The sequence below is a fragment of the Centruroides vittatus genome, unplaced genomic scaffold (assembly GCF_030686945.1).
Source record: "Centruroides vittatus isolate TY-2023 unplaced genomic scaffold, ASM3068694v2 contig_2818, whole genome shotgun sequence".
Lineage (NCBI taxonomy): Eukaryota > Metazoa > Arthropoda > Arachnida > Scorpiones > Buthidae > Centruroides > Centruroides vittatus.
Genome location: NW_027121792.1, coordinates 351,319 through 379,291, shown reverse-complemented (window position 1 = coordinate 379,291; position 27,973 = coordinate 351,319). Strand labels below are relative to the sequence as shown.

The window sequence follows — 27,973 nt, the reverse complement described above, 5'->3', positions numbered from 1 at the left end:
GTGAGTGATGCCGAGACATCTGCATTTCCTTTGGATGCATGTTGTACTATATGTACACAAGTACAGAATGCATAACATGCATTCGAAGAAAATTCAGTTACCAATACAAACATGTAAGCATCGTAAACAGTTTTACATATTATAGTTTTTGTCTTTTGCAAATAAATGTGACAGTTTTTGTCTTCAATGCATAATGTACAGTACATTAAAACTTACAAATGCCATATTGGATCATCAAATAAAGTATTAACGAAATTGTCTAAAAATCTTTAATAAAACCAATTAATGTAACTTTTATATAATACCTGCAGTAGAGGTTTAAATTTTTTAGGGAACCATTGTTATATCATTGGAGGTAGAGTGGGATTTGGCTTAATTGGAGGTAGGATACCTCCAATTAAGCCAAATCGCCTCCCAGACCTTTGCATCTAGGTAAAACTAGGTGTTAATAACACAAATATTTTTATGCAAAATTTTCCGGATACAAAAGAAATGTTGTATAAAAATATTCTAGAACAAAATCACAAAACTTTGTACACGAAAAAATGAAATTTATATATCATAACAGTTTCTGATTTTTGTCATGCAAATACCAAAACTATTTGTTTCGATACCGGTCATATAAGTAATATTTATTATTGTTTTACAAAGCTGCATTATATTATTATTTATCGATTGTATTTTCCGAAAATAGCGAAATTTTATACGAATTTTGTAGGAATATGCCTAACAATTTGAATAACATTACTCCGAACTCTTGTTTTATTTTCCTCACAATCATTTCCTTTTGTCACGCACTGTTTACTGTATTTAGACACATCATGTATATTTATGTAGTATGACTAAAATACAAAAAATAAATTAACTCGTCATTTTTCTGATTATTGTAAATTAAAAGAAATATCGCAAGTAATATAAACATTAATGTAACTGTAATGGAAAGAATTATTTAGGAAAATCATTACATATGCAAGAGTAATATTAGGGTCATTTAGAGTAACATATACATTTTAATAATAAATAAATAAATACTTTATTAATAAAATAAAATAAATTAAAAATCGATAAATCATATTGATAATAATAATAATTATTATCGATAATAAATACGCAATTTAATTTATTTTACGAATAATCACCAATGAGAGTAAATTCATTTGGTGCCCGCGAAGCTGATATCGAATGGCGGACAGCTGGAGATTATACAAAGTGAGAGAGCGAAGTCAGTAAATGGTAGGATGACGCGATGTATTCTCGTGTTAATTAAAACTATAAATAAGTTTAAATTTCCAATTTATTCATTTCTATTTATATTAAAGCTTAAGACTTGTAACAAGAATATTTAAATTTAATGGAAAGTTTTGAATTTTATTTTATTATTTTAATTCCAAGTGTTTAAAGTGTCTTCTACGATTACTGAGACATTTTGATCGTTGATATCGTTGTTATTTAATAATCTGATAGCCAAACAGGGTGTTACGTTTCCTTAAATGACGATTATTTAAAGCCAAAACTTTAAAATACTTTTCCTTTAAACCTAGATAAGGTAGTTGGAATATAGAACTTCCTTTTATTAAACTGGTTAAAGGGTAAGTGAAATTTAAAGTTGTCGGGTGCCGTATTTTACGAATTGTCCATTAAATTAATAATTCGCCTTTTAAAATGTCTTTCTGAGCATTTATTTATTTATTTCAGTTTGTGTAAAATTTTCTAAGAAAACTATTTTGTAATTATATTTAGAGTTTTGCAGATGTTTCCTTATTCGAAAATATGGAATACTTTTTAAATTTATGAGTAAATGTGTTTAAATATGTCAATATTTACATTTGTACTATGTTAATGCAGATCTATTTAGTTAATTTGGAAAAGTTGAAATGGTTTTAAAATGTTGACTAAAATTAAAATTTTGGAAAATATTAGGTTGAATTGTTAGCAGGTAGGTGTAAATGACTTGTCAAATACTTGCCAGATATTGTGTTGCTTCATCTGAGTTTTATTAGTGGCTATTAGCAAATAATCTGTAACTGTAAATTTTAACACTGAAATGTCAATAATGTAATAAAAAATTGTTTCTGAATTCATTTAAATAGAACATTTGAAAGTGTGTGTAAGCCATATTGTGGTGTGGGAGTTTAAACTTGGCAATAACGCTAAGGAAATGGCAAAAAAGATTTGTGATGTCTACCGCAGTGGTGTAATTTCGGACAGAGCAGTTCGAAAGTGGTTTACAAAATGTCGTTCTGGTGATTTGTCCTTAAAAGACGAAGAAAGACTGGGCCGCTCCTCGGACTTCGACGATGATGTTTTAAAGGTCCCGATTGTGCAGAATCTGTGGCAAATGACGAGGGAGTTAGCAGAGAAGCTGCACACGTCCCAATCGACCATCAATCATCGCCTTCAAAAACTAGGAAAAGTGAGCAAGTGAGTTTTGGTTCCGCGTAACCTCGGTGAACGGAATAAGACTGACAGAACATCGATAGCTGCTACTTTGCTTTCTTGGCAAAAAGAGGAATCTTTTTGGCTAAAATTGTTACGGGAGATGAACGGTGGATCACATATGAAAATGTTATTGGAAAAAGACAATGGGTTGACAAAAATGATCAGCCACAACTGGACCCTAAGCCCAGTGTGCATGGAAGGAAAATTTTGTTATGTATGGTGGGATCGTTGAAGAATTATCTGTTTTGAGTTGTTGATACCCAATGAAACTTACTGCAAATGTATACGTATGACAGTTAGAGCAACTTCGGCTAAAACTTTGAGAAAAGCCCTTCACTTGTTAACAGAAAAAAGATCACCTTATTGCATGACAGTGCAAGGCTACACACAAAGAAGATTACACAGGAAAAAATTTTGGAGTTTGGCTGGTCTGTTTTGTCTCATCCTCCATATTCATCGAACGTGGCACCAACAGATTTCCATCTTTTCCTGGCACTGCAGAATGCTTTACGTGGGCAATGCTTCCGAAATGATGATCAGGTTCAGGAGTTCGTCCAGGAATTTTTTGATTCGAAACCATCAAAATTTTATTCAAGGGGAATTGACAAGTTACCTGAAAAATGGCAAGAAGTCATTAATAATGGTGAATGTGTGTTAGATTAAAGTCTATTGTTATACATTTTATTGGCAAATAAATTTCAGTTTTGAAAATGGAACTTATTTATGACTCAACCTAATATTAAAATTATATATTATTGAATAATTAAAAATATTGGAAGAGTTGTAAAAATTTTTTGTTGTCCAAGTTAAATATGATAAATTATTATTTCATAATTATACAGTGGTGAAATCGTGAAATAAAGGTTTATTTCACACCAGGTCGTCTCCACACACCGGGATGAGATATAAATAATGTAAAACCTGGTAACTGGAGTGGTTGTGTTATAGGATAGCTAACGTTTTTGAGGCCCCTTCTGAGCTCTTCTGGGCTCCACCAAATGTAAATTGGGGATAAGGATTAAAGAACTTAAGGCTGACATACAACGCGACAGAACTACAACGGCTCTCTCGACATATGCCACCGATCGGGACATTACGGCGGACTTTGACGCAGCGCACATTATCCTCGCTACCAACCACCCCGAACATCTCAAATTCTTGGAGGCTGCAGAAATATTTAGAGCAGGACGTAACACCACATGCATCAATTTTAAAGAAGAGATGGCCCTTTCAACAGCGTGGCAGATCGTGCTAGATGATGATATTTAAAATTTCCATCAACATTAATAAGGAGTGCATGCGCTTTACACAAATCATTGCTCTTTTTTTAATTCTAATAATAAACTTTAAAATTTTTGATGGTATAAATGTCAGTAATTTTATATAATTTTTTACCTTTTATATTCATTAATAATGATATATTAATCTTGACTTTAATGTGCTAACACATTAATTTTATATTGGTATCAATGAAGAAGAATGTTTGATATAACTATTCAATTATATTTTATGAGGTAATTTCAAGTTAATAAACTGTTATGAAGCAATTGAGTTTAAAATCAAAGCATGACATTTCGTGTGATTTTGTAAGTTATTTCAAAGATCTTTTGAATTTTCAATAGTTTAAGTATTATTACAATGATTTTACTGAAGCTACTGTAAATATAAAAGTATAAACAAATTAATTTAAAATTAATTTTTTAAATATTACAATTTTATTGCAGATATATGTTCATACTTTGTATTTTGTACATAATCATGAACAGTTTTTTAAAGCGTGTATACAAATTCATGGAATAAATGAAAAATAATGTAGGAAATTAGTGTTATAAATCAGATATTTAAAAACAGGAAAAATATAATTCTTCAAAATAAAACTGTTTGGTAAATAGCATAAGCTAATGTAGATAACTCAGAATTTTAGTTTTGAATATGCTTATTATTCAACTTTTGTCTCTATAATCTCGAGAGAAACTTTATAAAGAAGTAAAAATAATAAAACAAAGGTCTTTCATTATTTGTTGTGAATATAAATATTCAATGTTTTCCAAGTCTTGTATCAAATTTCTAATTTTTGCAAGTTCTGTTTGGTATGAGGATTTGTGATAATTCGGTTTGAAACTCATAACCTAAATTTTGGCTTTTAAATTATATAAAATTTATATGTTTATTATATTAAATTATATAAATTATATTAATTTATATGTTGTTTAATATATATATATAAACTAGTGTGGAAATTTTGTCAAATTAAATATTAATTTTGTTAATATTTAATTAATAAATTGTTTGGCTCTGATATAACATGCTAATCCATATTCTATTTATAATTAAGATTATTTTAGATATAAGAATAGTTTTTATTCTGTTTTCAAATGTTTTATTTATGTTGTTTATTATTTAAAAGTTGTCATCTCTAATGATCATGCATTTCTCCTTTATTGAGTTTTCAATATATTAATGATGATATAAACTTTAAATATCTGTTAACTATATCTTACAATTGATTCATTTATGCAAATAGTATGTTTACATTGGTTGAAATGTGCCCATCGAAGAATTTTTGGTTAATGTTACCCTTGGTGCCAAGATGGCGGCTTGTCTCTGATTCCAGCAAGGAAATAGTGGGACACATGTTCTAACCTAACCTAACCTAACCTATTCTAATAATTATGGTAATTTATTAGAATAGGTTAGGATAGGTTAGAACGTGTGTCCCACTATTTCCTTGCTGGAATCAGAGACGAGCCGCCATCTTGGCACCAAGGGTAACATTAACCGAATTTTCTTGTTTTAGTTATAAAAGTTTCCTATACATAAAACTTTTACTAGTTTTAAAATGCAAAATGAATATTTAAATATCAATTTTAAAGTTTGACATTTTCTTCAGTCTGTTTTCATGCATAAAATTAAATGTTTATTTTTCTTTCTTTTTTTATTCCTGCCTGTTTTTTTTTCCATAATAACCATATACTTACTTTTGCACCTCCCTGTATGTATGAAAATATTTTTAATTTTTAGCAATATATTTTTAAAATAATCTGCCGATATATCGTGTTTTAGTTCGGTCGGTATGGTCGGGAGAATGATTTTCTTAAGACGAGAAAAATCTACTGCATGTAATTATTATAAGATAACTAAAATAATTTAAATACAAAAAAAATTTGTTGTTTATAAAATTTAAATAATTTTAATATATATTTTATCATTGAACTATTGAATTTTTTCAAATTGAAACTTGACATTCTTGACCTGTTTTTAAATTGTTTTGAAATACTTGAATGTGAGTATATCGAGTGTTGTACTGCATCACAAGTGGAAATTTAAGTAATAAAAACATCAGGAAGGATTAAATTTTCACAATCTAGCCTTATAAGATTTATTTGTTTATATTGCTCTAAAAGTGTGTTTTATTTGGGTTATATTTGATGTTTTTTTATATTTTATTCAAGAATACATTAAATTTATATATTTTGAACTGGGTTATACATAATTTGTTATGGAGATGAATTATTAAAAAGTGTTTTAAAAAAATGTATGGAAAAGGATTATTATATAATACATTAATATTATATAATAATCCTTTTCCATATTATTATATAATACATTAGTATTATATAATAATAGTATTAACAAAGTTTCTGCACCCATATAATACATTAGTATTATATGGGTGCAGAAACTTTGTTAATAAATAAATTATTAAAAAAAAAGATCAGCAATGGAGATGGATCTTTGGTAAAGATCAGCAAGAAAATCAAAGAGAAAATTAGACAAATTTTGAAAGTAGAAAACATTACTGATGTAATGGAAGGAAAACGATTGGAATAGTGTGGACATCTGAGGAGATTGGAAGCAGGAAGACTATCAAAATTGTTAATGGGATGGATTCCGGGGGAAAGAAAAGGAAAAGTGGGTGTCCTTTGTACTATATGGATAGACAAGGTTAGAATGGCTATGAAGAAGAAAGATAGTGGGAGGGGATTAGAAAGAGTGAAAGTAAACTAGTAAGAAGTCAGGTCAAGGATAAATGATTGCAAAAATAGAAAAAGTTATGGAAACTATTAATCAATGACTTGAGTTTTTTATATATTACTACTGTATATGTTTTTAAAATTTAATTGATTATCAAAAATGTTTGTTATATTACTATAAAATTTAGTTTTTATTTTCAAGTTTATATGTAGATTATATTTTGTTTATAATAATAATTTCAAATATTATAAGCAAAATAACATTGAACACTGTCAGAACAAACCAATAATACTTTACCCACATGGAAAAGTCTATCTCTAAGGCATTGCTTTTGCCCTTTTTAGAATTACACACATTGCTACTCAGAGAAATTTAGAAATTAGAAAAGTTTTGAAATAACTAGGTAAGTATTAAAAGTGAATCTTTATAAAGAAACTAGAAGACCATGGCTATAATCATAACTATTTTCTGTTTTGGGAATGGACTAATTTCCTCCCTTCCTATGGCTGTGTGACAGGAAATATTTTAGCATGATTGTTCTTCCTCTTTTGCCTGCATTACAACTAGTATGTCTTCATACTAACTCCAATTATTTACATGTACTATATGCATTGCTTCTTGATGTGTCAGGGGTTTTGCCATTAGATAACACTAAAATTGTCAAAAATGAACTTTGAAATTATAATTTCTATTATGCATCATAGCATAAAACAATTGTTATACAAATTTCTTTATGGTCTTTTTTAAAAAGAAAACAAATATCAAAAGTTTTCTAAAAGTGCCTAAAATTCCTAAATCACCAAAACCAAAACAGTTTTGCCAAATGATTGCTGAATAACCCCACAATGTACTAAACTAATCAATACTATTAATGATATTGTCCAAAATATCAAGTATTGGGTGTTTTTTAAAATATTAATACTCATATTATCGGCAGTATTGATCCATATCTAATAAGAATATTACATTTTAAGTTTTTCCACTTGTTTTTACTTAAATACTACATAATGTTTCATGAATAATATATGTACTTTTTCTGGAAGACAAGAGAAAAAGAGAGAGAAATAATGCTGATGTAATAAACCATAACGTACAAAAAGAATTTGAATGTTATAAAATACTATACTGAACGTGCTGTTGTAGAAACTTATAAGAAGAGCAAAAAAACTACCTGAAATACATATCCCTGTATGGAAGAATACCTCTGTTTAGTGTTACTTCAAAAAGAAAAGGGGGGTAAATTACAACCACGTAGTTTATTGAATAATAATAGAATATTACGTTTTACCAAAAAATATTTTCAACCATTCTTGCTTGATGAGTTGTTAAAGTAAATTTATTATTATTATTAAATGTTTTAATATGTAAATATTTAATAAAAAGTCAATAACATTATTTCTAGAATTATATTTGAGTTTTTCTGAATCCTTAAGTAATAGAAAAACATTTTATAGCAGAAAATATTTTTTAATTTTCATTAAAATTTATATGAAAACTTGTAGTCCTTGCAAACAGTAGACTTGTTTATTAGAAGGTCAACATGTTTTCTTCTGGATTGTTCACAATATTATTATTAGAATAGAATTGATATCTTCAAACTGGAAATATTTTTCTAATGTTCTAAGGTAGGATATAATTTTTCTCTTAATATTAGTGGGAATTCAATGAGGGAATTTTATTTGAGAAACTGGTATGTTATTAAAACTGGTTTATGTTGTTATGTTTATGTTATTAAAACTCAAAACAGGAAAAGATGACTCCATGGGTATAAACGTTAGAAAGAAACTCAGAAAGATTAAAGGAATCATTTATTTAACTGCTTTTTGGGATTTTCAATCCCATCTGCCTATGAAAAGTCCAGTTTAAGCTTGTTTTCAAGTCTCAGCTATTTATATTGTATAAACTTCCATATATCAGACCAATGTTTCATGTTGTGTTTTTACAACTTTAAATTGTCCGTGCTTAGTACTGAATTGTGTTTTTTATTATTATTATTACCAGTTTTAGTTGTATATTACCTTATCTGTCTATTATTTTAGTTTTATTTGTATTTTGTTTCTTAGTTTATGCATGGATAATAATATATTAATTTCATTATTATTATAATTTTTGTATATATCTCAAATATTGTTAATTTAAAATTACCGTATTTACTTGAATATAAGACGACTTCGCATATAGGACGAGGTGTGAGTTTAAAGATCAAAATAAAGAAAATTAGATTCATTAATACAATTCTAATTTTATTTTGTTTAATCACAAGTAAAATACCAAATGAACGTAAATGCACATATTGTCTCGCAAAAATTACTAGCATTTTAATCTTTAAGGAAAAATCTTGTAAAATCGACAACATAATTTGTCCATGTAAAGCTGAACCTTTTTTTTTCCAATTCTTAACAGTCGAATCCACTCTCCGTCGATTGCACTTACGAGTTTCTCCGAATTCTGATTTCTGAATAATCGTTTGTTTTCACATGGAAATGGATTAAAACATATCGTGCTGCTGTGTGATTTTGAAATTGGAATTTAAATCTGAAATTCAATTCAAAAGCTTTGCTTTTCCTATTGCTATTCATCTTGACAATATACAAGAACAATTCAAACGACCCAGATAAATACTTCTGTTTTTTAAATACAAGAAGGTAAGCATTCGAGAAAAAATGCGGATACACGGTTCACAAAAATTATTTGCAAAAACGCAAAGAATCTTTCACTCACGCGTATAGGATGACCTAGGAATTTAAAGCTGTGATAAATGAATAAAAACCTCGTCTTATATGCAAGTGAATACGGTATTTAATTTTTAAAATAAATGTTAAAACTTATATTGGTCAGTTAGATTCAAAAAGCTATATATGAACAATTTTTCTGTTTTGAATTATCAGAATTATTAATGTGAAGATGAGATTGAAAATCCCAAAAAGTCTTTAATCCAAATAACTATCCTGAATCCTTTAACCCTTTCTAGTTTCTTTCTAACATACATGTTATGGGCATGTGTATATATAAAATTTGATCAGAATTCTTAAAATACTTGTTATTTTTAATTATTTAACCATTTGGCATTGAAATGTTTTGAATTTAACACCTTAATGTAGTGTTTTACAATCTGTGGGCACAAAGGGACATGCAGCTTTTACCAAATTATTATCATTTAATACAAACAAACAAACAAAAAGTCAAATTGATGTTGAAAAAATGAATCAGCAAAACTTTTGCCTAATTCACAACCCTCGTCAGAACAACTTTGGTACGAAAGCTAAAATTCCATCCACACCCTTGCCAAAATGTTTCAATCAAGAGTCGTTGAGCCCTGGCAAGCAATATACTTTATTTAATAAGTTATATTGTTTTGTAGGCCATTAAATAAATTGTATATAAAATTAGATTGTTACAAAAATTGAGGGGTGCAACAAATTTTTTCTGAAAGAGATACAGAAAGTTTGGAAACCACTACCTTAATGTAAAGAATATTTTCAGTGTTCCTCCTGAAATGCATATTTATGCTTTATTAGATCTGATGTATTTAAAATTGGTTTCAGAGTATTAATTTGTTTGAATTGATAGTAAATTATATTGTAGATTGTAATGAACAAATACCATTCATAGATACATCAGAAAAAATGTTCATCCACAAATGGTAAATGACAGTTTGTTATTGTACTATTTAAATTTCACATTATCACCTGTATGCATACGTAGCAAGGGCAGTAGTGAGCCGCCCATGTCATATATCCGTTCGGCGTTCCCTTATACTGGTATTTAAGGAACACTTGGTAGAACCGATGTATAATAAGTCCGTGCCCCACTTGTTGTCTCTAATTGGGATGGAATAGATACCGGGGAGTTTAGTGCAACCCGGGGGGTCTTTTTCGTTGGATATCGAAAATTGTGGGACATCTCCTGTGTGTTATTTGTATCCTATGTTTGTTGGCTATCTGTTTATGCACTGCTTTAAGATACGGGTTAAATGTGATGGAAACACGCGTCGAACCATCAGGCCCTAAGTCGACATTATCATTTGCGGTGGAGGCATGCTTCAAGCATTGGTATCGTTCGACCAAGTGGCGCATCGGAGTTGGGTACCCGTGTTCGGTTGCTATCTTCCTAATTCGGGCTAACTCAGTCGCTAGGGCTTGCTTGGTTGATGAATGTGAAAACGCCCTTCTGACTATAGCGTTAAAAGCTGCCGCCTTGTATGAGAATGGATCGCACGAATCGGCTGGTATGTACAGTACGTAGGCGTAGCAGATAGTTTGTGGTATACTGATGTGTGGATGTTGGGTTCTACTGTTTTAATGCCAACGTCAAGAAAATGGACCTCTTCTGCGCTAGCCCACTCCATTCCTATCGTCAAACTGAAAGGGTTGTTGTTGATGGCTTGCACGAAAGATGCCATGTCAGGAACCTCCCTCCACATGTCACCCGCTGTATATCTTATATGTGTTACGCACCGGTAACAGGTTTAAGAAAGTGTAGATTTTACTCCGGTGCTGAAGTTGGAGTCAGTTCTGTATATTACAAAAATATATGTGAATTTAGGTAATTAAAGTTAAATTTGAAGTTGGATTAAATAGAACTTAATTTTTTTAGAGGGGGGAAAAAACCTGTTTAAATTTTCTTAATATATGTTCATTATGAAGTGTTTGGAAACTTTTATTGAAATAGTTAACTGTTCTTTCAGTTTTCGTATCTATTTGTTGCAGAAATAAAACCTTTGCAACTATTTTCTATCTTTCATTATTTTTTTATTCTATAAAATTGATAATGCTTAAACTTTTAGATGTAATAGTGAATTTATTATCTTGTTTCAATAAACAAAGTAATAAATTTTAAAAATTTTCAATTTTCTTGTTTTCATTAAATGTGTGATATTTTTGTTGTCGTAGTAATTTGAAATTATTTTAAGTTTTGCTTAAATGCAGCTTTATATTGAATATTTTAGAAAATAATTATTTTTAAGGTATTTTATAATAAGTAATAATTCAAATGTTTTTAAAATGGATTTTATTAATTACTGTATTATTGAAAGTTTTCTTTCACGTTTGCTTTATGGATAAATTTATGTTTTACTTTTAAAGAATTATGTTTAAGGGTAAACTGTTAGGTATTTTTAACAGAAAAATCTGTATTATAATTTAAGTGTTTGAAAAAGATAAAAGAAATAATATAATTTTTTCAAAATAATATTTAAAATAGCAATAAAATATCTTTTGAGGTCAAATGAAGACATAGTAAATATTTGTTTCAAGAATTTATAATTTTATGTGGATGACCCACATCAGCATTTATCCCATACAATATGCCTAGAATGGAAATAAAACTGCATCGTCTTCAGAGAGGCGAGAGAGGGTGCATTGTCATGATGCAATAACCAATTGAAGTTGGACCACAGTTCCAGTCTTTTTTTGTCTCACATTTTCTCTTAAGTGCCTCAAAACATTGCAGTAAAAGTCAGATTTGACCGTCACACTGGGAGAAACAAATTCTTGGTGAATGATGATCCTAATGTCAAAAAAAAACCATGAGCAGAATGCTTATCATCTTAAACTGACACTTGACCAGCCTTGAAATGTGCATGCCACTCAAAAACCTGTGTTCAACCTAATGAATGATAAAGAATTTTGAGGGTCTTGGTAGCAAATTTTCCATGTTTCACACAAAACCTGATGGCTTCATGCTGCTTGACTCTGTCAGATGTCATATTGATCGTAGAGTGGTCTTCGTGCTACTATAAAAAACTGCACATAATTACTGAATGTGTGTTTTGCACTATAATGCCACTTTGCAAACAAATCAGTAGATTTGGAAGCAATGACTTTGACAAGCATGTGCACTTCTGTTGAATGGTATAGTAATGCCAGTTACAGTCTGGAAACTTTGATAGCACCTTGTATATCATGCAAAAAATATGATAATTCATCACTTATTACATGTAAGTGATAAATTATCATAAGAGAGTTATTATTATTATGTTGGGTTAAGTGAGATATACTCGGTTAACACCGGTGGCTGTGTACTATGCCGGACCAAAGTCAAGGCATAGTAACCAAAACAGAAATTAAAGAAGTGTATCAGTGTGTGTGTCTGTATTCAGGAATTTTCTCACAATATGACATGTATTCAATATAGTGGCCTTCTGTAGTGTGATGTATGTGTTTCTATTCAATTGTAATGTGCCCAGGCTTTTGTGTAGTGTGTGTGGTATGACACCTGTAGAAGAGAGAACAACAGGTACAATAAGCACCTTATCCATCCTCCACAGATGCCTTATTTCCTGGGCGAGTTCTGTGTACTTGCTAATTTTTTCAGTGCATGCGTTTTGTATATTGTGAGTGTTTGGAATAATTATGTCTATAATGTATGTGATTTTATTGTGTTTGTCAATGAGTATGATGTCTGGTCTGTTGTGGTAAATTGTTTTATCTGTGATTATGGCTCTGTCGTAGTACATTTTGTGCGTGTTGTTTTCCAATACTGTCTGTGGAATGTATTTGTAGTATGGTTTGTGGATGTCTACTAATTTGTGTTTCTTTGCAAGCTCTTGGTGTATTATATTTGCTACTTGATTATGTCTGTGTAAATAATCTGTCTGTGCCAAGAGCTTGCAACCAGAGGTGATGTGTTGTATAGTTTCTGGCATAATGTGACATTTTCTGCATGTGTCATTTGTGAGTGTTGCATCTTTGAGTATGTGTTTTCTGTAGTTTTTAGTATTTATGACCTGATCCTGTATGGCAATCATGAATCCTTCCGTCTCCCCAAAGAGGCATCCCCGAGCTAACCAGCTGTTTGACGCAGTTTTGTCAACAAAATCCTGGGCCAGATCGTAAGGATGCCTGCCATGGAGTGCCTTTCGAGCCCACGATTGCTTAATGGTGTCTATGCTTTTTATATGTTGTGTTGTGTCCATATGATGTGAGTGTAAGTTTAATGGTGTGTTATTCGAGTCTGCTAGAGTTACTGCTTTATGTAATTGTGATGTTTCTTGTTTTTTGTAGAAAAACTCTCGCAGTGACTGTATTTGTTTGTAGTGAAGGTTAACTATGTCAATCAGGCCACGTCCGCCATCTTTACGTGGAAGGGTTAATCTTTCTGTGGCGGATTTAGGATGATGTTGTTTATGCTTAGTAAGTGTTGTTCTTGTTTTCCTTTGGAGTTGCTCAAGATCAGTGTGAGTCCAATGTATAACTCCAAAAGAATATGTGAGTACTGGGATGACATATGTGTTTATTGCTTTAACTGTGTGTTTTGCATTTAATTGTGTTCTGAGAATAGCATTTAACCTACTTTGGTATTCTTTAATTAATCTTTGCTTTATTTGTGTATGTTCTGTTAGTTTGGCCTGTTGGAATCCTAAATACTTGTAGAACTCGCCCTCTTTCATGGATTCAATAACGTCTCCATTTCCAAGTGCAAAATCTTCTTTCTTCAGGATTCCTTTTTCTATGTGAAGTGTTTTGCATTTATCTAGGCCAAATTCCATTTGTATGTCCTTGGTGTATGAATGTGTGATTTGTAGGAGTTGATGAAGTTGTTTTTGTGTGGATGCATAAAGTTTTATGTCATCCATGTACATGAGATGTGACAGTGTAAACTGTGTTGTTTTTTTGTGTCTGATATTGTAACCATATTGCGTGTTGTTTAACATGTTGGATAATGGGTTCAGGGCTAAGCAGAACCAGAGAGGACTCAAGGAATCTCCTTGAAAAATTCCTCGCCTAATAAAAATTTGGTTTGTTTGTATGGAAGTGTTACTAACCCTGAGATGTAGTGTTGTTCTCCAGTGCTGCATAGTGTTTTGAAAGAATGCAATGAGTGATGGATGTATTTTGTACATGTGTAGGATATGTAGCAGCCAACTGTGTGGAACACTGTCGAATGCTTTTCTGTAGTCTATATATGCCATGTGTATGTTTCTGTGTTGTCTGTGTGCTTGCCGTAGAATGACTGAATCTATGAGTAACTGTTCTTTGCATCCCCTGTGGTTTCTACGACAACCTTTTTGTTGTTCTGTTAGAATGTCGTGTTCTTCAACATGTTTGTATATTTTGTTTGCAATACAGGATGTCAATAATTTGTAGAGTGTTGGAAGACATGTAATTGGTCTGTATTGTGTGGGGTCTGTGGTATTGTTGTTTTTAGGTTTCATATAGGTGATGCCCTGAGTAAGAAAATTTGGCATGTCTTGTGGATTGATGATGATGTGTGTTAGATGTTTAGCTAGTTCCTGGTGCAGTGATGTAAACTTTTTGTACCAGAAATTGTGAATGTTGTCTACACCAGGTGTCTTCCAGTTGTGTGTTCTGTTAACAGTGTATTGGAAATCATGTATGTTTATTTCAACACAGGGCATAGTTGGTATGTTGTGCAAGTTTCTGTTCTCCTCCTCGATCCAGCCTGCATCAGCATTGTGCGTGACAGCACTGGACCAAAGAGAAGACCAATATGTTGTAAGTTCTTCTTCTGTTGGTGTGCCACTGTGCTGTGTATCAGTGTTTGCTTTGTTATTGATTCTGAGTCTGTAAAAGAGTTTTTCATTGTTTGTAAATAATTTATTTTGTTGTTTTCGTAGTGTACATGTTTTGTATCGTTTGAGTCTACGTGCTTTGGCAGCAAGTTTTTGTTTTAGTGTATCAATGTATTCTGTAATGCGTGTGTTGTGATGTTCATGTTTTGTGTGTGTTTTTATTTTCTTGAAAATGTTTTTGAGCTGTTTCCTTAATTTGGGTGTTATGTTGTTTTTAGTGTATTGTGTTAGCCTGCCTAATTTCTGTCTAATGTCATTTATTTGTGTTTCTATTCTTCTCTGCTAGGCAGGCTTGTGATAGAATTGTGTTTTCTGTGTATTTGTCTGTGATTGTACTTTCAGTCCATGGTGTGTCACTACTGTGACTGCCCCAGCATAAACTAATGTATGAATGTCTGCGAGTGTAGAAATTGAATGAATGTAGTGTGGTAGTAAGTGAGTGTTTACATAATTTAGTGTTTTTCCTACTTCCTTTGACGTGTTGATTTTTGGTATTCGTGGTCGTTGTGTGGGATCTGTACCTGTATATTTAGTGAGTGTTTCCTGAAATATAAGTGAGAGCGTATTAACTAAATCCAAATCTATGTTATCAGTGATGGATGAGGAAGTGTCTGTAGTATCATTAGTGAGTCAAGGCATAGTAACCAAAACAGAAATTAAAGATTATTATTATTATTATTATTATTATTATTATTATTTTTAATTTAGTTATGCTTGTTTTTTGTAAATGATTTTAGTAAGCTGCTTCTTACTTTGCATATTTAAATCTTGTGTTAACTTTGAACATTCTCCATCTTTTCTGTTGATGTAAAGCTGCTTGAGCTTGTTCACATAGTCCAGAATCTTTCTGTATGACTTTATGACTATTTAGCAGGTGTCCTTTTGGCTTTGCTGCTGTTTTCATCATAGTCATCTTCATTCATCCTTTCTTGAATCTCAGTGACTGAAGGATTGTTTTTGTATTTTGGACTTGTGTACTCAGTTGTCAGAATCTGTCACTATGTAATGGTTTGCAGTGATGGTAAATTCTGCTGCATTCATGAGAGTGTTGTCTGTATTTACAATTTTGTCACGGTTATTGTAAATGACATTCTCATTACTGGAAGAAAATCTGGCTTTGAAGAAACAATTCTGAATAGTAATTTTCATTCAGTTTCAACTTTTGTAATGTCTGTATTCTTGAAACATCTTGACTTGGCAGCCTTTCCAATTTTCAGGTGTTTCACACATTCTCCTCTCATATTTATGTGTAATAGAACTGTTAGTCATTCTTTTGCTACGTTGCTAGCAGAACATGATTTACATATTGAAGCAGAAAGTTTTATACATGAAAGCATGAAAGAACTGTCCTGTTTTGTGTTCAAATATTTTTTGGAGAATAAGCAATGATGGTGGAAGGAAACACCTCCCAACTACTACTGTATTATTTTTACTTGAATTATTACTAAAACACATTTAATTTCACTATATTGTAAAAATTAGTTTTACTTTAGCACTATTAAATTAAATTCATATAATACCTGTGGTCGTCATACAAATTAGTGTTGCCACCTTTACAAAATCGCCGACCCGGACGGCGGGGCAGGTTTGTTCGAACAGAAGTTCCCGACGCATGCGCAATGTCATTTTACAATGCGAATAATGTGCATGCTGGTTCTAAATCAGGTTGCGCATCACACATCAGCATAAACAGAGTAACACGGCGGAATGGCAGATGAGTTTCAGTGAGTGTGAGGTCTTTCTTCGTTCAAATGGTGTAAATTTATAACAATATTTGCAAGAACTTTGTTTCGTCGTAATTTCACAATTTCTACGAAATTTCCAGACAAAATTAATAGTTCACCCGGACAGTGAATCAATTCCCGGACTGTCTGGGTGAAAACTGGATGGGTGGTAACACTAATACAAATTAAAATTTTGACTAGTTTTTGGTTTTTACTCAATACATCAGATTTAGATAGTAATAAATTTAATGTTGCTGCAATGTTTTATTTTAACAGGAAATATTAAACATTTTTGACAATTTATTTATTCTCTCCTGCATGATTGAACCTGTTTTTGAAAGATTGGAATATCTTTAGGAAAGCTAAACTTATTTCTTTGTAACTTTTGCAAAGGCAGCATGGGCAGACATTTAAAAATATTTTTCTCTTAAGTATTGTACTTTAAAACAAATGATTTAAACTAAAACTAAAGTCAAAACCAGTACCATGTGTTTGAACATATGCCGAATGACATCACTCGCAATTAGACATGTTAAAAATGTGTGCATCTATAATTTGTTTACGTCTCCACTTGATATTTTATTTTTTATATTCTCAAAGTGTTCGAGAATCAGTCTGCCGAGTGTCAGATCTACTGTATGTTTTAATTTGAATTTTCTTACGCAGAATTAATACAGGCTAGTTCCTATGAAGAAATTAAAAAATTCTGAGAACAAAATGCTAAACTAAAGAATTGACTTCATTAATTATGGCTGATTGATTAAGTTGTAAATTATGTAAAAAATCAAGTGTAAAATCTTTGTATGAAATTCTATTGATTTTGTAAATATATTGGAATTTTTCATTTTTCAGTATTTTGAAAGAAATAGTTATCATTTATTTATTATATTAATAGTTATAAAATTAAAACAAATGTGAAATTAGAACAAGACAAACTCAATTGCGTTTTCACTGCGATTGTTATAATTAAGTAGTAAAAATAATTTGTTCAAAATGTTTTGTTATACAAGATATTAGTTTGAACTATAATAAAGTATTTATCCTTACGAAAGCATTTTAAAGAATAAATTCATATATTTATTTAAATACTCCTGTTAATATTTACTATTTTATGTAACAGTAGTTCTATAGTTAAATCAATTTTGTACTTTTAATTAAGATAAGTTGTTATAGAAACTACCTGTACTGTATATAGTACACAACTAGTGAATTTGAAAAATGCGTTTCTGTGCGATATTATTTCAAAAGTAGTAGTAACATATTGAATATTTTGTTATAATAATATATAGTGTTTATATTTTACGTAGGTTAAAAAAAATTAAATGGCAATTGTGTATTTTTTCTTATTGAAAATAAAATTTAAACTTTTGTTATTGAATTAAAACATTAGCATAAATTTATTGATTATTAGAATCACAATAAGTTTAAAAACAATATTAAATGTCGTGCTGCTTTAACAATATCCGTAGTCGAAGATTATATACGCAGACAGTAATATTAATAATTATTTTAAAAATTTTATTAGAATAATGAGTGTGTTTAACGTTAACGGTATTATATACGAGCGTCATAATTTTAAGGTGAAGTTCGTCGTTCAATATTAAATTGTTTAATACTGAATTAAAATGAATTAATAAATGATAACTTTAATTTTTAATTCCATTTATAAACTATTACGAAATTTTTAAAAATAGAATCAAATAGTAAATGAATTTGACTGATATCTGAAATCAGAGCAATTGTTTTGTTGTATTGCTAATTATTTTTAATGTTTTAAAGTCAGAATTATTGAATAACAAATGAATTGATTGACATCATTTAAATAATTTGGAAAATAATTTTTTTGAAAATTGATTTGTATTATTGATAGCTATAACTGCATTACATTTATAAATGTCTAGTAACCTGATTTTTACATTAAGGCCAAACAATTGCCTCATTATTATATAGTAAGGCTACTATTTAATTTTTAAATAGTAGCCTTATTATAGCGTGATATAATCCAGCAATCATTTGGAATTAACATTACATTTAATTTAACATGATGAATTTAGATATTTCTTCCTAATGACTACTTTTTTTTTTTTAATACTGTAATTTAATGAAACTTTATCTTTGAAATGTTTTTAGACTTTGTTATTTGTTTGTAAATTAAATGATTAACAAGAAATTCCGTTACGGAAAATTCCGGTTACGCCTGACGAAGAACCAACGAGGTTCGAAAACGTTTGCGTTTTACAGAGAAAGAAGAGAGAAGCACACCGGTCAAAGGCACTAAAGTTGTTGATTTTCATTTATGTTTAGACTTTGTTATTTGTTTGTAAATTAAATGATTAACATTTTTGAAAATCAAATTATGCATAGGAAAATTTGGAATAACTGTTGATTGGAAAATTTCACTTTACTAATTTGCTTGATTACACTAAACATGACCTAAAATATGATATAGACTGACAAATGGACATTGTTTTCTAAAAATTTCAAATACAAAAAACAGCAAAAATACTTATTTTTTGGATTTACAGTGCACTTTCACTAATTCTGAACTGGCACTCACCTGAACAAATTGTTGTTTTCTGCTAAATATTCTAGCAAAAAAAATTAGATTATTTTTTAAAGCAAGACAAAATTGTAAAATTAATACATTTTAACATAAAAGGTATTTTATTTCTCTGCAGTCTTTTTTGACTTATTGATACTGTTATATAATCCTGCTAATCTTACAAACTACACACACATACTCAAATGATATACAAAAGGAGTTTGGCCTAGACAAATGCAAAACACTCCACGTTGAAAAAGGAGTTCTGAAGAAAGGAGACCTTGAACTCAGAAGTGAAGATATCATCAAATCCATGGAAGAGATTGAGTTTTACAAATTTTAGGATTCCAACAGGCCAAACTTACAGAACATGCACAGATAAAATGAAAATTAACACTTGAATACAAGAGCAGATTACATGCAGTATGAAGAACACATCTAAATGCAAAACACACTATTAAAGCTATTAATATATATGTTGTCCATGTACTGACTTATTCTTTTAGTTATATACTGGACACACAGATCTTGAGAAACTCCAAAGGAATACAACGCCACCACTTACTAAGCGTAAACAGCTATCACCCAAAATCATCTATAGAAAGACTAACTCTTCCTCATAAAGAAGGTGACTGTGGCCTGACTAATATAGTCGATCTGTACTATAAACAAATTCTGGCACTGCAGGAATTTTTCTAAAAGAAACATCAAGATTAAATAAAGCAATAACTTCGGCAGACAGTAACCACACACCTTTAAACTCACGCTCTGAGCACCTGGACATAGCTCAACACATAAACGAGCAATTATTTATTGTGACATCATCACAATGCTGGGCTGCAATTTTTAATCATATTTTTAATTTATTTCATTTAAAATATATGCTCTCCACCTCAAATTAGTAGTGGCTTGCCCTTGTACATCATACTTTTCCTTTAACAATACAGTGGTGCCAGCATCTAACATCTTTCAAGCGAAAATTTTCTAATTGAAATAACATGACTTCAGGTTTGCATTAGAAGTTTGTATATAGTTAATTGAGGCATCCTGCCCCTAAGGTTTCTGTAGTTGGTCTCGGATTTCATCTATCTAACTCCATTTCCAAGATTAATTAAGGAAAGATGGACGGACAGCAGTGGGAATTTATAGGTCTACGATTTTTTCAAATTAAAGCCCAATAACATAGACACCTTAAGCAGGGCCCAACAGGCAATTCATGGTAGGCATGCTTTTGACCTTTCTTAGAACTATGCTGACTAGGGGCTGTCTGTTTGAAGAGACTGAGGATTTATTGATGTCATTCGAGAACAGGTCATAAACACTAAAAGCTACAGAAAACATATCCTGAAGGCTACTTCACTCACAAATGACTCTTGCAGAAGTGCCACATTCTGCCAGAAAAAACAACATATAACTTCTGGTTGCAAGCTCTTAGCACAGACTATTTACATAGGCATAATCAAGTAGCAAATATAATACATAGAGCTTGCACAGAAGCACAGATTATTAAACATCTAGATACCATATTACAAATATACTCTACATGGAATATTAGAAAATAACATGCACAAAATATACTATAACAGAGCCATAATCACAGATAAAACAATTCACAATAATAGACCTGACATCACTTTCATTGACAAATGCAGTAAAATTGCTTATATAATAGACATCTCTGTTCCAAACATTCATAACAAAAAGTGCTCAATCTGAAAAAGTCAACTCCACTTGCTCAAGAAATAAAATAGATGTGGAGGATGAATAAGGTATTTATTGTACCTGTTGTCTTCTTTTCTACTGGTATTATACCATATGTACTATACAAAAGTCTAGAAACATTAAACCTTAATAAAAAAAAAATATACATGGTACTACAGAAAGCTGCAATATTGAACACACATCACATTGTTAGGAAGTTTCTAGATGTTGACAGACACAGCAATAACACAGCTTAATGTTACACTTGTTTGGGTAGCTATGCTTTGACTTTGGTCTGGCATAGCACTTGGCCAAGTATCAGCCGAGCATGACATTTGTAATGTAATAATAATTATTTATATATATAATTATTATTATTACTATTATTATTTTAATTGTAAGTTTCATATATGTTATATATACACATACATAACATATATTAAACTTGTAGAAAAACTATTCTAATTATATGTCGAATTTTGGAATTTGGAATGATGATAAATATTTAAGTAAAAATAATTTAAAATAGCAACAAATCTTTTAAAAATGTCAAAGTATTTCTACAAATTAAGTTATACCTTAAAATTTACTGTATGGAATATTATTTTTAAACTAATTTTAAAACTGATTATTTTTTTATTTTCAGAATAGGTATATGTAGGAAAAAATCAAAATGATGCTAGGAGCAACACCAGCTGAAGTGAATCCAAATAGTTATTGGCTAAATAGTCGTGGCATGTGGCTCACTTATGGTTTAGGTGTTTTAGCACTCCATCTGACTCTTCTGAGTTTTCCTTTTCTTAGTGTAGCTTGGGTTTGGACATTAACTAATATCATTCATAATGCAGTAAGTACAGTTTTTTAAGAGTTTACATTATTGTGCTAAATGATGAAATACATATTTATGAATAAATATAAAAACTTTAATGTTTTTATATTTATACATGTAAAGAAATTTTTAAAATAAATATATGTATACTAATATGAATTATAATTAAGATCATATAGATAATCTCTCATGTTTTTAGTAGCTGTTCACATTCAATGCTTCCAATATATACTTTTGTTTTATACAACCCGGTGTGGGAGTAGCTTTAGCTTCCAATATCTGTTTTATTTTTGAACTTCTTCAGTTAACTACAGTTTTATCAATTGATTGACTACATCAATAATCCATTTGTGTGTGTATATATAATTTTTCTGTCATTAGAAAATGATATAATCGATATGATAAATAAGTTTTGAATAATGTTTCCTTTTTATATGATTTAAAGAGGGAAGAGTATCAAGTTTTATTTTTGCATTGTTAAATAATAAATAAAATGTTAAGAAACATATTTCATAACTAGTGGTCGTGTATAAGATGCTCTTATTTTGTTTTATATGAAGAAAAAGGTTATTAAAATTAACTTTAATATAAAGTTAGATTTGAGTATGAATTACAGTTGCAATTCATATGTTCACTTTCAAATAAAATGTAACACACATCATGAGTTAATGAAAAATTCAAAATTTTTCCCAATTCTGGATATTATGCAACTTTCTGTATTATAATCATAAATTAGGTTTTTTAAAAGCTAATCTACAAATTATAGAGCTGTATTAAAAGAACGATAGTGAGTGTTATAATGAAATAATATTTCAAGTAGCTGTAGGATTTCTAATTTTTTTTCATGCGAACAGAAATATATGTTTCTTTTTCTACAAAAATATTAAGAAATATACAGTTTTATTGATAATACAATAGAAAAAATAATTTTAAAATAAACACTTCCCCCTTTTTCTATTTGTTTTGTCAGATTAAAATATTCAGTATAATTCAAACAGCAGTTGTGATTGAACAGATTTTAAATTAAAATTATTAAATGTGGAAAAGTTTTTGCATTTGTTGGAATATAAATTATATACAATAATCAAATATTATTGATTTACATAATTAATGATGATAAATGAAACAAAATAAGGGGAAATTTCTTCCATCTTTTACCTTTTTATTTATTTATATTTAATTTATATTCTAACAAATGTAAAACATTTTCAGATATTTATTTAGTTTAAAATCTGATCAACTGCATGTTTCAGTTTGCACTGAATTTTTAATATGAAGCTTTAAACAAAAAAAAAAGAGGAGAGTGCTTATTTTAATTCTTTTTTTTATTTTATTATATTGTCAATAAAACCATATTTCTGATGCAACTTACTTTACTACTAATAAGTTGTGAAATTTAACACATTACAATTAATTCGAGATCATTGTTTTCAGGCTTATTTTATGCTTTGGTTGCATTTTTCACTGCTCATGCAGTTTGAACTCTGAAGAGAATTTTTGTTGAATTCGGTGTTTGAAGTTAGAGTTGCTTGAAGTACAAGGAACCGCACGTATTTATTAATTTTCTGCCTACTTGATAGGATGCCAACTTGTAACTTAAGAGATTACCACTGAGTTGTAGGCTTTTCTGTCTAAAAATAAGCACTTTTTGCTCTTCTTAGTTAATTTTAATTATATTAATGATATGGATAGGTTTAACAATGATGTCAACACCTAAGGTATCCGGATGTAAGGCTGAAAACAAAGCTAACTAATGAATAAAGCACATTTTCTTGAAAAAATGCTGAAAAGTTAGGTCAGATTTCTTTTCTATTTACAATGCATAATCACATTGATAAATCATTGGATGAAGGTAAAGATATTTAAAAAAGCTTCAAATTTGTAATGTGAATGATTGTTCGTAACATTCTCCAGGGTATATGAGGGATGAACCTATATTATTATGTGACTTAAGATTGAATGACCAGATATTTTTAAATATTTAAAAAATTATCCATTTAAATATTTACGGAAGCAACGTAGTTATCATATCTTTTTAATTGCTTTTGGTTTTGCTTGTGCTTGCAGATAAATGTAAAAATATTGATTATGTATATAAACAGGATGATATGAGTCGGTATGGATTTCCCAAGAATTTTATCAAAACACAAATTAATAATTATAAAATTTCCTAATAAAAGTGTGCATTTCTTTTTGATCTATCTTTGTATTTAAGAAGAGAGATTCAAAATAACATGTTTAGTTTATTAAAATGTATTATATATTCTCAAGATTACATTCTCTGAAATAATATAGTAATTACTTATACATAACATCTCCAAAAATCATTTGACTTTTACAACTTGATATAGCTTCAAATAATTAAACATTGAAATATTGTTTTAAGTAAACTTAAGCAGTATAAATTTCTTAACTGAATTCATGTAATAATTGTATAATTAGTAATCTTATGTGAGCATTTCGTAAATAAAATTAAGTATAAATGAGGCGACAATGTCATTGAGAATACAATGAAATCATTCCTCTAATTACATTTTTGAGTTTAATGTAACTGAAGAAGGATGATGATCATATCTGAATTAAGCATTATAGTTGATTTTTTAAATTGGTAATTTAAGCAAATTGAGATTTTGTTCATATATATATATATATAAAACTTAGATGTGTAAATAGCATAAAAAGAAACTTTTAATGCTTGATTGAGTCTAGAATAATGCACTTTGTCATCGGTAACATTATTGTTATTATAAAAAAGACTATATATTTATAATGTTTTTATAATTTTATAAATCACTTTAAAATTTTTAGGCAATGTTCATTGGACTTCATATTGTAAAAGGAACACCATGGGAACCCGGTGACCAAGGAGAAGTGAGGCAGCTCACTCATTGGGAACAAATAGATAATGGTGTTCAATTTACGGCTACTAGAAAGTTCTTGACAATGGTGCCAATCATTTTGTGAGTACTAAATTTATTCAATGTAATATTTTTAATAATCGGGATTATTAAAAGTTTTTACCTCTTCAGATTCTTTTTGACAAGCTTTTACACGAAATACGATTCCACACATTTTGCAATCAACTTCGTGTTCCTAATGCTTGTACTGCTACCTAAGCTTCCTCAGTTTCACATGGTGAGACTTTTTGGAATAAATAAATATTAATGTGGCGTCAACAAACGGACTGACTGATACCAAAGATTTATCAATTAACGCACGCTGTGTTTTGAGGAAAGTGCGACATATAGTATATCTATACAAACGTCACGGTTGAGGGTTTCCTTTGTAAACTTATGCTTCTCCCTCTGTTGTAAAATATGATGATAAACAATTATGAGTCCCCTAAATTCACAAATTTTTAACTGTGTAAAAATTATTATGGGGATAAGTAAAAGGATTTAGTACTTCCTTTAATACAATGCAATTTAAACTGTATAAATATGTTAGTTTAGTGTGACTATGTTATATATATATAAATATATATATATAGAATATGTTAATCTTTTTAAAAATAAGCTGTTAAAGTATATTTTCAATGATGTTGATAAACTAACTGCTTGTAATATGATTATAAAAACACACAAATTTGTGAAAAATTATAAATTGTAAAATTTTCTTTTTTCGTTATTGATTTCAGAATTATATTATTTAAATAAGCAATAACTTTCGGTAAAGAAAAAAAAACTCAGAACTGTGAGGAACAGCACTCCGATATAATTTTGTGAGTTTTTACATTAAAAGTGGGAAACGAAAACAAAATTTTCTCAGTAGTATTCGGGAAGATTACAAAATTATTGTTACACGTCGTAATACGAAATTGGTTTTTAATGTTTAATAAGTGGAAAAAAATTTTTTACATAAAAAAAAAATTAAAATTGTATATTAGTAAATATGGAAGGTGATGATTGTATTAAAAAATAAAGATTTTTGATTTAACCACCATGTATATTTTGTATATCCAATAATGAATAATGCATGATAATCGGGCGAACTGAAAAACAACAATTCATTTATGAATTAAGAACTATATTTTCAATGGAAAGTGCTTTTGATGTTCAATAAAATTCAATTCAGATTATTGTTTGTATTTTTTGGTATTAGAACTATATTAAAAAATACAAATTTTCTCCGTATTAGTTTGATTGAAAAAAACACATTCCTTCTATATGTATTTTTTACTGTTTAGGTTATTTCATAGCGCTATATATTATAATAGTTGTTTTATAAATTTTAGTTTATGGAATTTTTAGTAGCCATTATTTATTTGAAAGATATATTACACTTTTACAATAAGATGACAAAAGTGGGGTAAATGTGAAAATATCAGTTTCTAACCTTTATTTCTAATTAGAAAATTATTCATTGTCGTTTATTCGAGGCAAAAATGAACAGTTATTTTGTAAAATTATAAATGTACACAAATTCAATAATATAATGAGTGGTGAGAATAGCTATCCTCTCTGTTCTCTATTTAAATTCAACATTATTTCTAATAGATACTACAGTTAGTATGCTATGTTGCCTCACATATTTTGCAGTTGATTACTTACATTTCCACGACATTCCCGAGAAAGTTGCCTTTAAATAAACATGTATTAATTTAATATCAATGCAAGCAAACATCACCTAATGGCCAAATTAAAAAACTTACGACAACTTACTAAGCAAACGTTTAACGATTTGCACGATAAACAGTAATTAATTAGATATACGAATTCTTTAGTCGAAACTTTGTTAGAATAAAATGCCGAAGAAAATTGAGTTTGCACTAAATAAATTATGAAGGATAATTTTCAAATTACAAAAGTTCTAAAGTTTAAATACAACAGTATTATAATTTTATCTACATTTTGATATCGTATTTAAAATGTTACTCAAATGGTGATGTTTACAAAAAATTTCATAATTATGTACATTAAATTACCTTGTGTAATCTATGAAAACTGTATTTATTATTCAGTAAAGAATGATTCGCTCGTTAATATATTATAAATAAATAACACATTAATTCGTAGCACGGTTTTATCGTTAGATATTCCAATACACTTTTGCCGTATATGCCGATTTTTATTTTTAGAAAGGTAATACGTAATATTTTAGTTGCATTCTGCTATTTCGTTTCAAATACAAACGCGTGTAGAAATATTTTAAGTAATTACAAGCAAATCATATAAAATGAAATTTGAAGCAGACAATCTACAGTTTATTATAACTTAAGACAATGCAGGAAGAATTTTTGACACACACATTTTTTTTATTACGTATATTCACAAAACAATCTTATTTTTTAATCTGATAACACCAAAAAAGATATTTATTTGCTGTGTTTTTATTTGATTGCTCTCTCTCTAGACAATGCAAATTGTGTGTTTGTATTTAAACTTTTTGCAGGCATTTGGAAATCAAATGCCTGCAAAAAGTTCATTTTTCATCACCAGAATTGTATTTCGATGTGCGTCTCTCCAATTTTAATATAATTTTCCTCTCCGACAATTTTTACTATTCACTAGAACGAATGAACGTTGTCTATAAATGGCCTTAGGTGTTTTTAGAATACTAAATACCATAATTAGAAAGCTCAACATCTTCAGTGTTATACACTTTAAATAATTATAGTAATTGAAATATGTTTCTGACATTATCTTTTTAAATAATTAAAACTTTTCTTAAATTAATTTAATGATTTTAAAATATTAAAGTGTCACTTTCCCGAATATTGCCATTTGGTAAAAGTGTGACATTATTTTAGAAAATTCAAATTTGTTGTATATATTTTACACAATAGAAGACTATTGAAGCTTATCGTAATTTAACTTCGGGTCCGTGCCAAATAAGCTTTGCTCATTGTACTAAATATTTCCAATGTTTTTCATAAATCTTTTGTAGTTATCTAAATATGTATTTTAAATTGAATGTAATCAATGGAATCATCATTTCTTTTTGTGTGGAATGAAATAAACTGTAGATTGGAAACAAATGGCTTGTAACTTATTATTTTATATAAGTCTAAACAAATAAATTGCTATTATTATTCAAAATACTGATGTTATAAAAGTCATAATATATATAATGTAAAATCAGTGAATATAAAGACGGCAAATGAAGTTGTTAAATATAATTATGCAAGGTCAGCAATTACAATAAAAAAAATTATATACGCGCAGTAAACCTGTCCAAAACAATCTGAATTTTTGAATAGATTTAGCAGGTTTCTTAGAATGAAGCAAAAA

The 27,973-nt window shown here is 29.4% G+C and overlaps 1 protein-coding gene across 3 annotated transcripts; it reads left to right on the top strand.

Annotated features, from left to right (window-relative positions):
• The first annotated feature begins 1,140 nt into the window (after nucleotides 1-1,140).
• Nucleotides 1,141-27,720, top strand: ORMDL (Orosomucoid 1-like). 3 transcript variants are annotated; one of them, XM_067266693.1, is made up of 4 exons: nucleotides 1,141-1,233; nucleotides 21,561-21,761; nucleotides 24,552-24,703; nucleotides 24,773-27,720. In XM_067266693.1, exons 2-4 carry the CDS (start codon nucleotides 21,588-21,590, stop codon nucleotides 24,906-24,908), a joined length of 462 nt encoding a protein of 153 aa, XP_067122794.1. In that variant the 5' UTR covers nucleotides 1,141-1,233; nucleotides 21,561-21,587; the 3' UTR covers nucleotides 24,909-27,720. The 3 variants fall into 3 exon arrangements, with proteins under 3 accessions (XP_067122794.1, XP_067122796.1, XP_067122795.1); XM_067266694.1 differs by lacking the exon at nucleotides 1,141-1,233 and adding an exon at nucleotides 1,569-1,589; XM_067266695.1 differs by lacking the exon at nucleotides 24,773-27,720 and having other exon boundaries at nucleotides 24,552-24,707.
• The last annotated feature ends 253 nt before the right edge of the window (nucleotides 27,721-27,973 follow it).

What these genes read in the sequence shown, in the direction of transcription:
- ORMDL (XM_067266693.1), top strand. Translation starts at nt 21,588, where the DNA reads ATGATGCTAGGAGCAACACCAGCTGAAGTGAATCCAAATAGTTATTGG. An exon ending in CTAATATCATTCATAATGCA is followed by an intron (nt 21,762 to 24,551) that starts GTAAGTACAGTT and finishes TAAAATTTTTAG; the next exon opens with GCAATGTTCATTGGACTTCA. An exon ending in ACAATGGTGCCAATCATTTT is followed by an intron (nt 24,704 to 24,772) that starts GTGAGTACTAAA and finishes TTACCTCTTCAG; the next exon opens with ATTCTTTTTGACAAGCTTTT.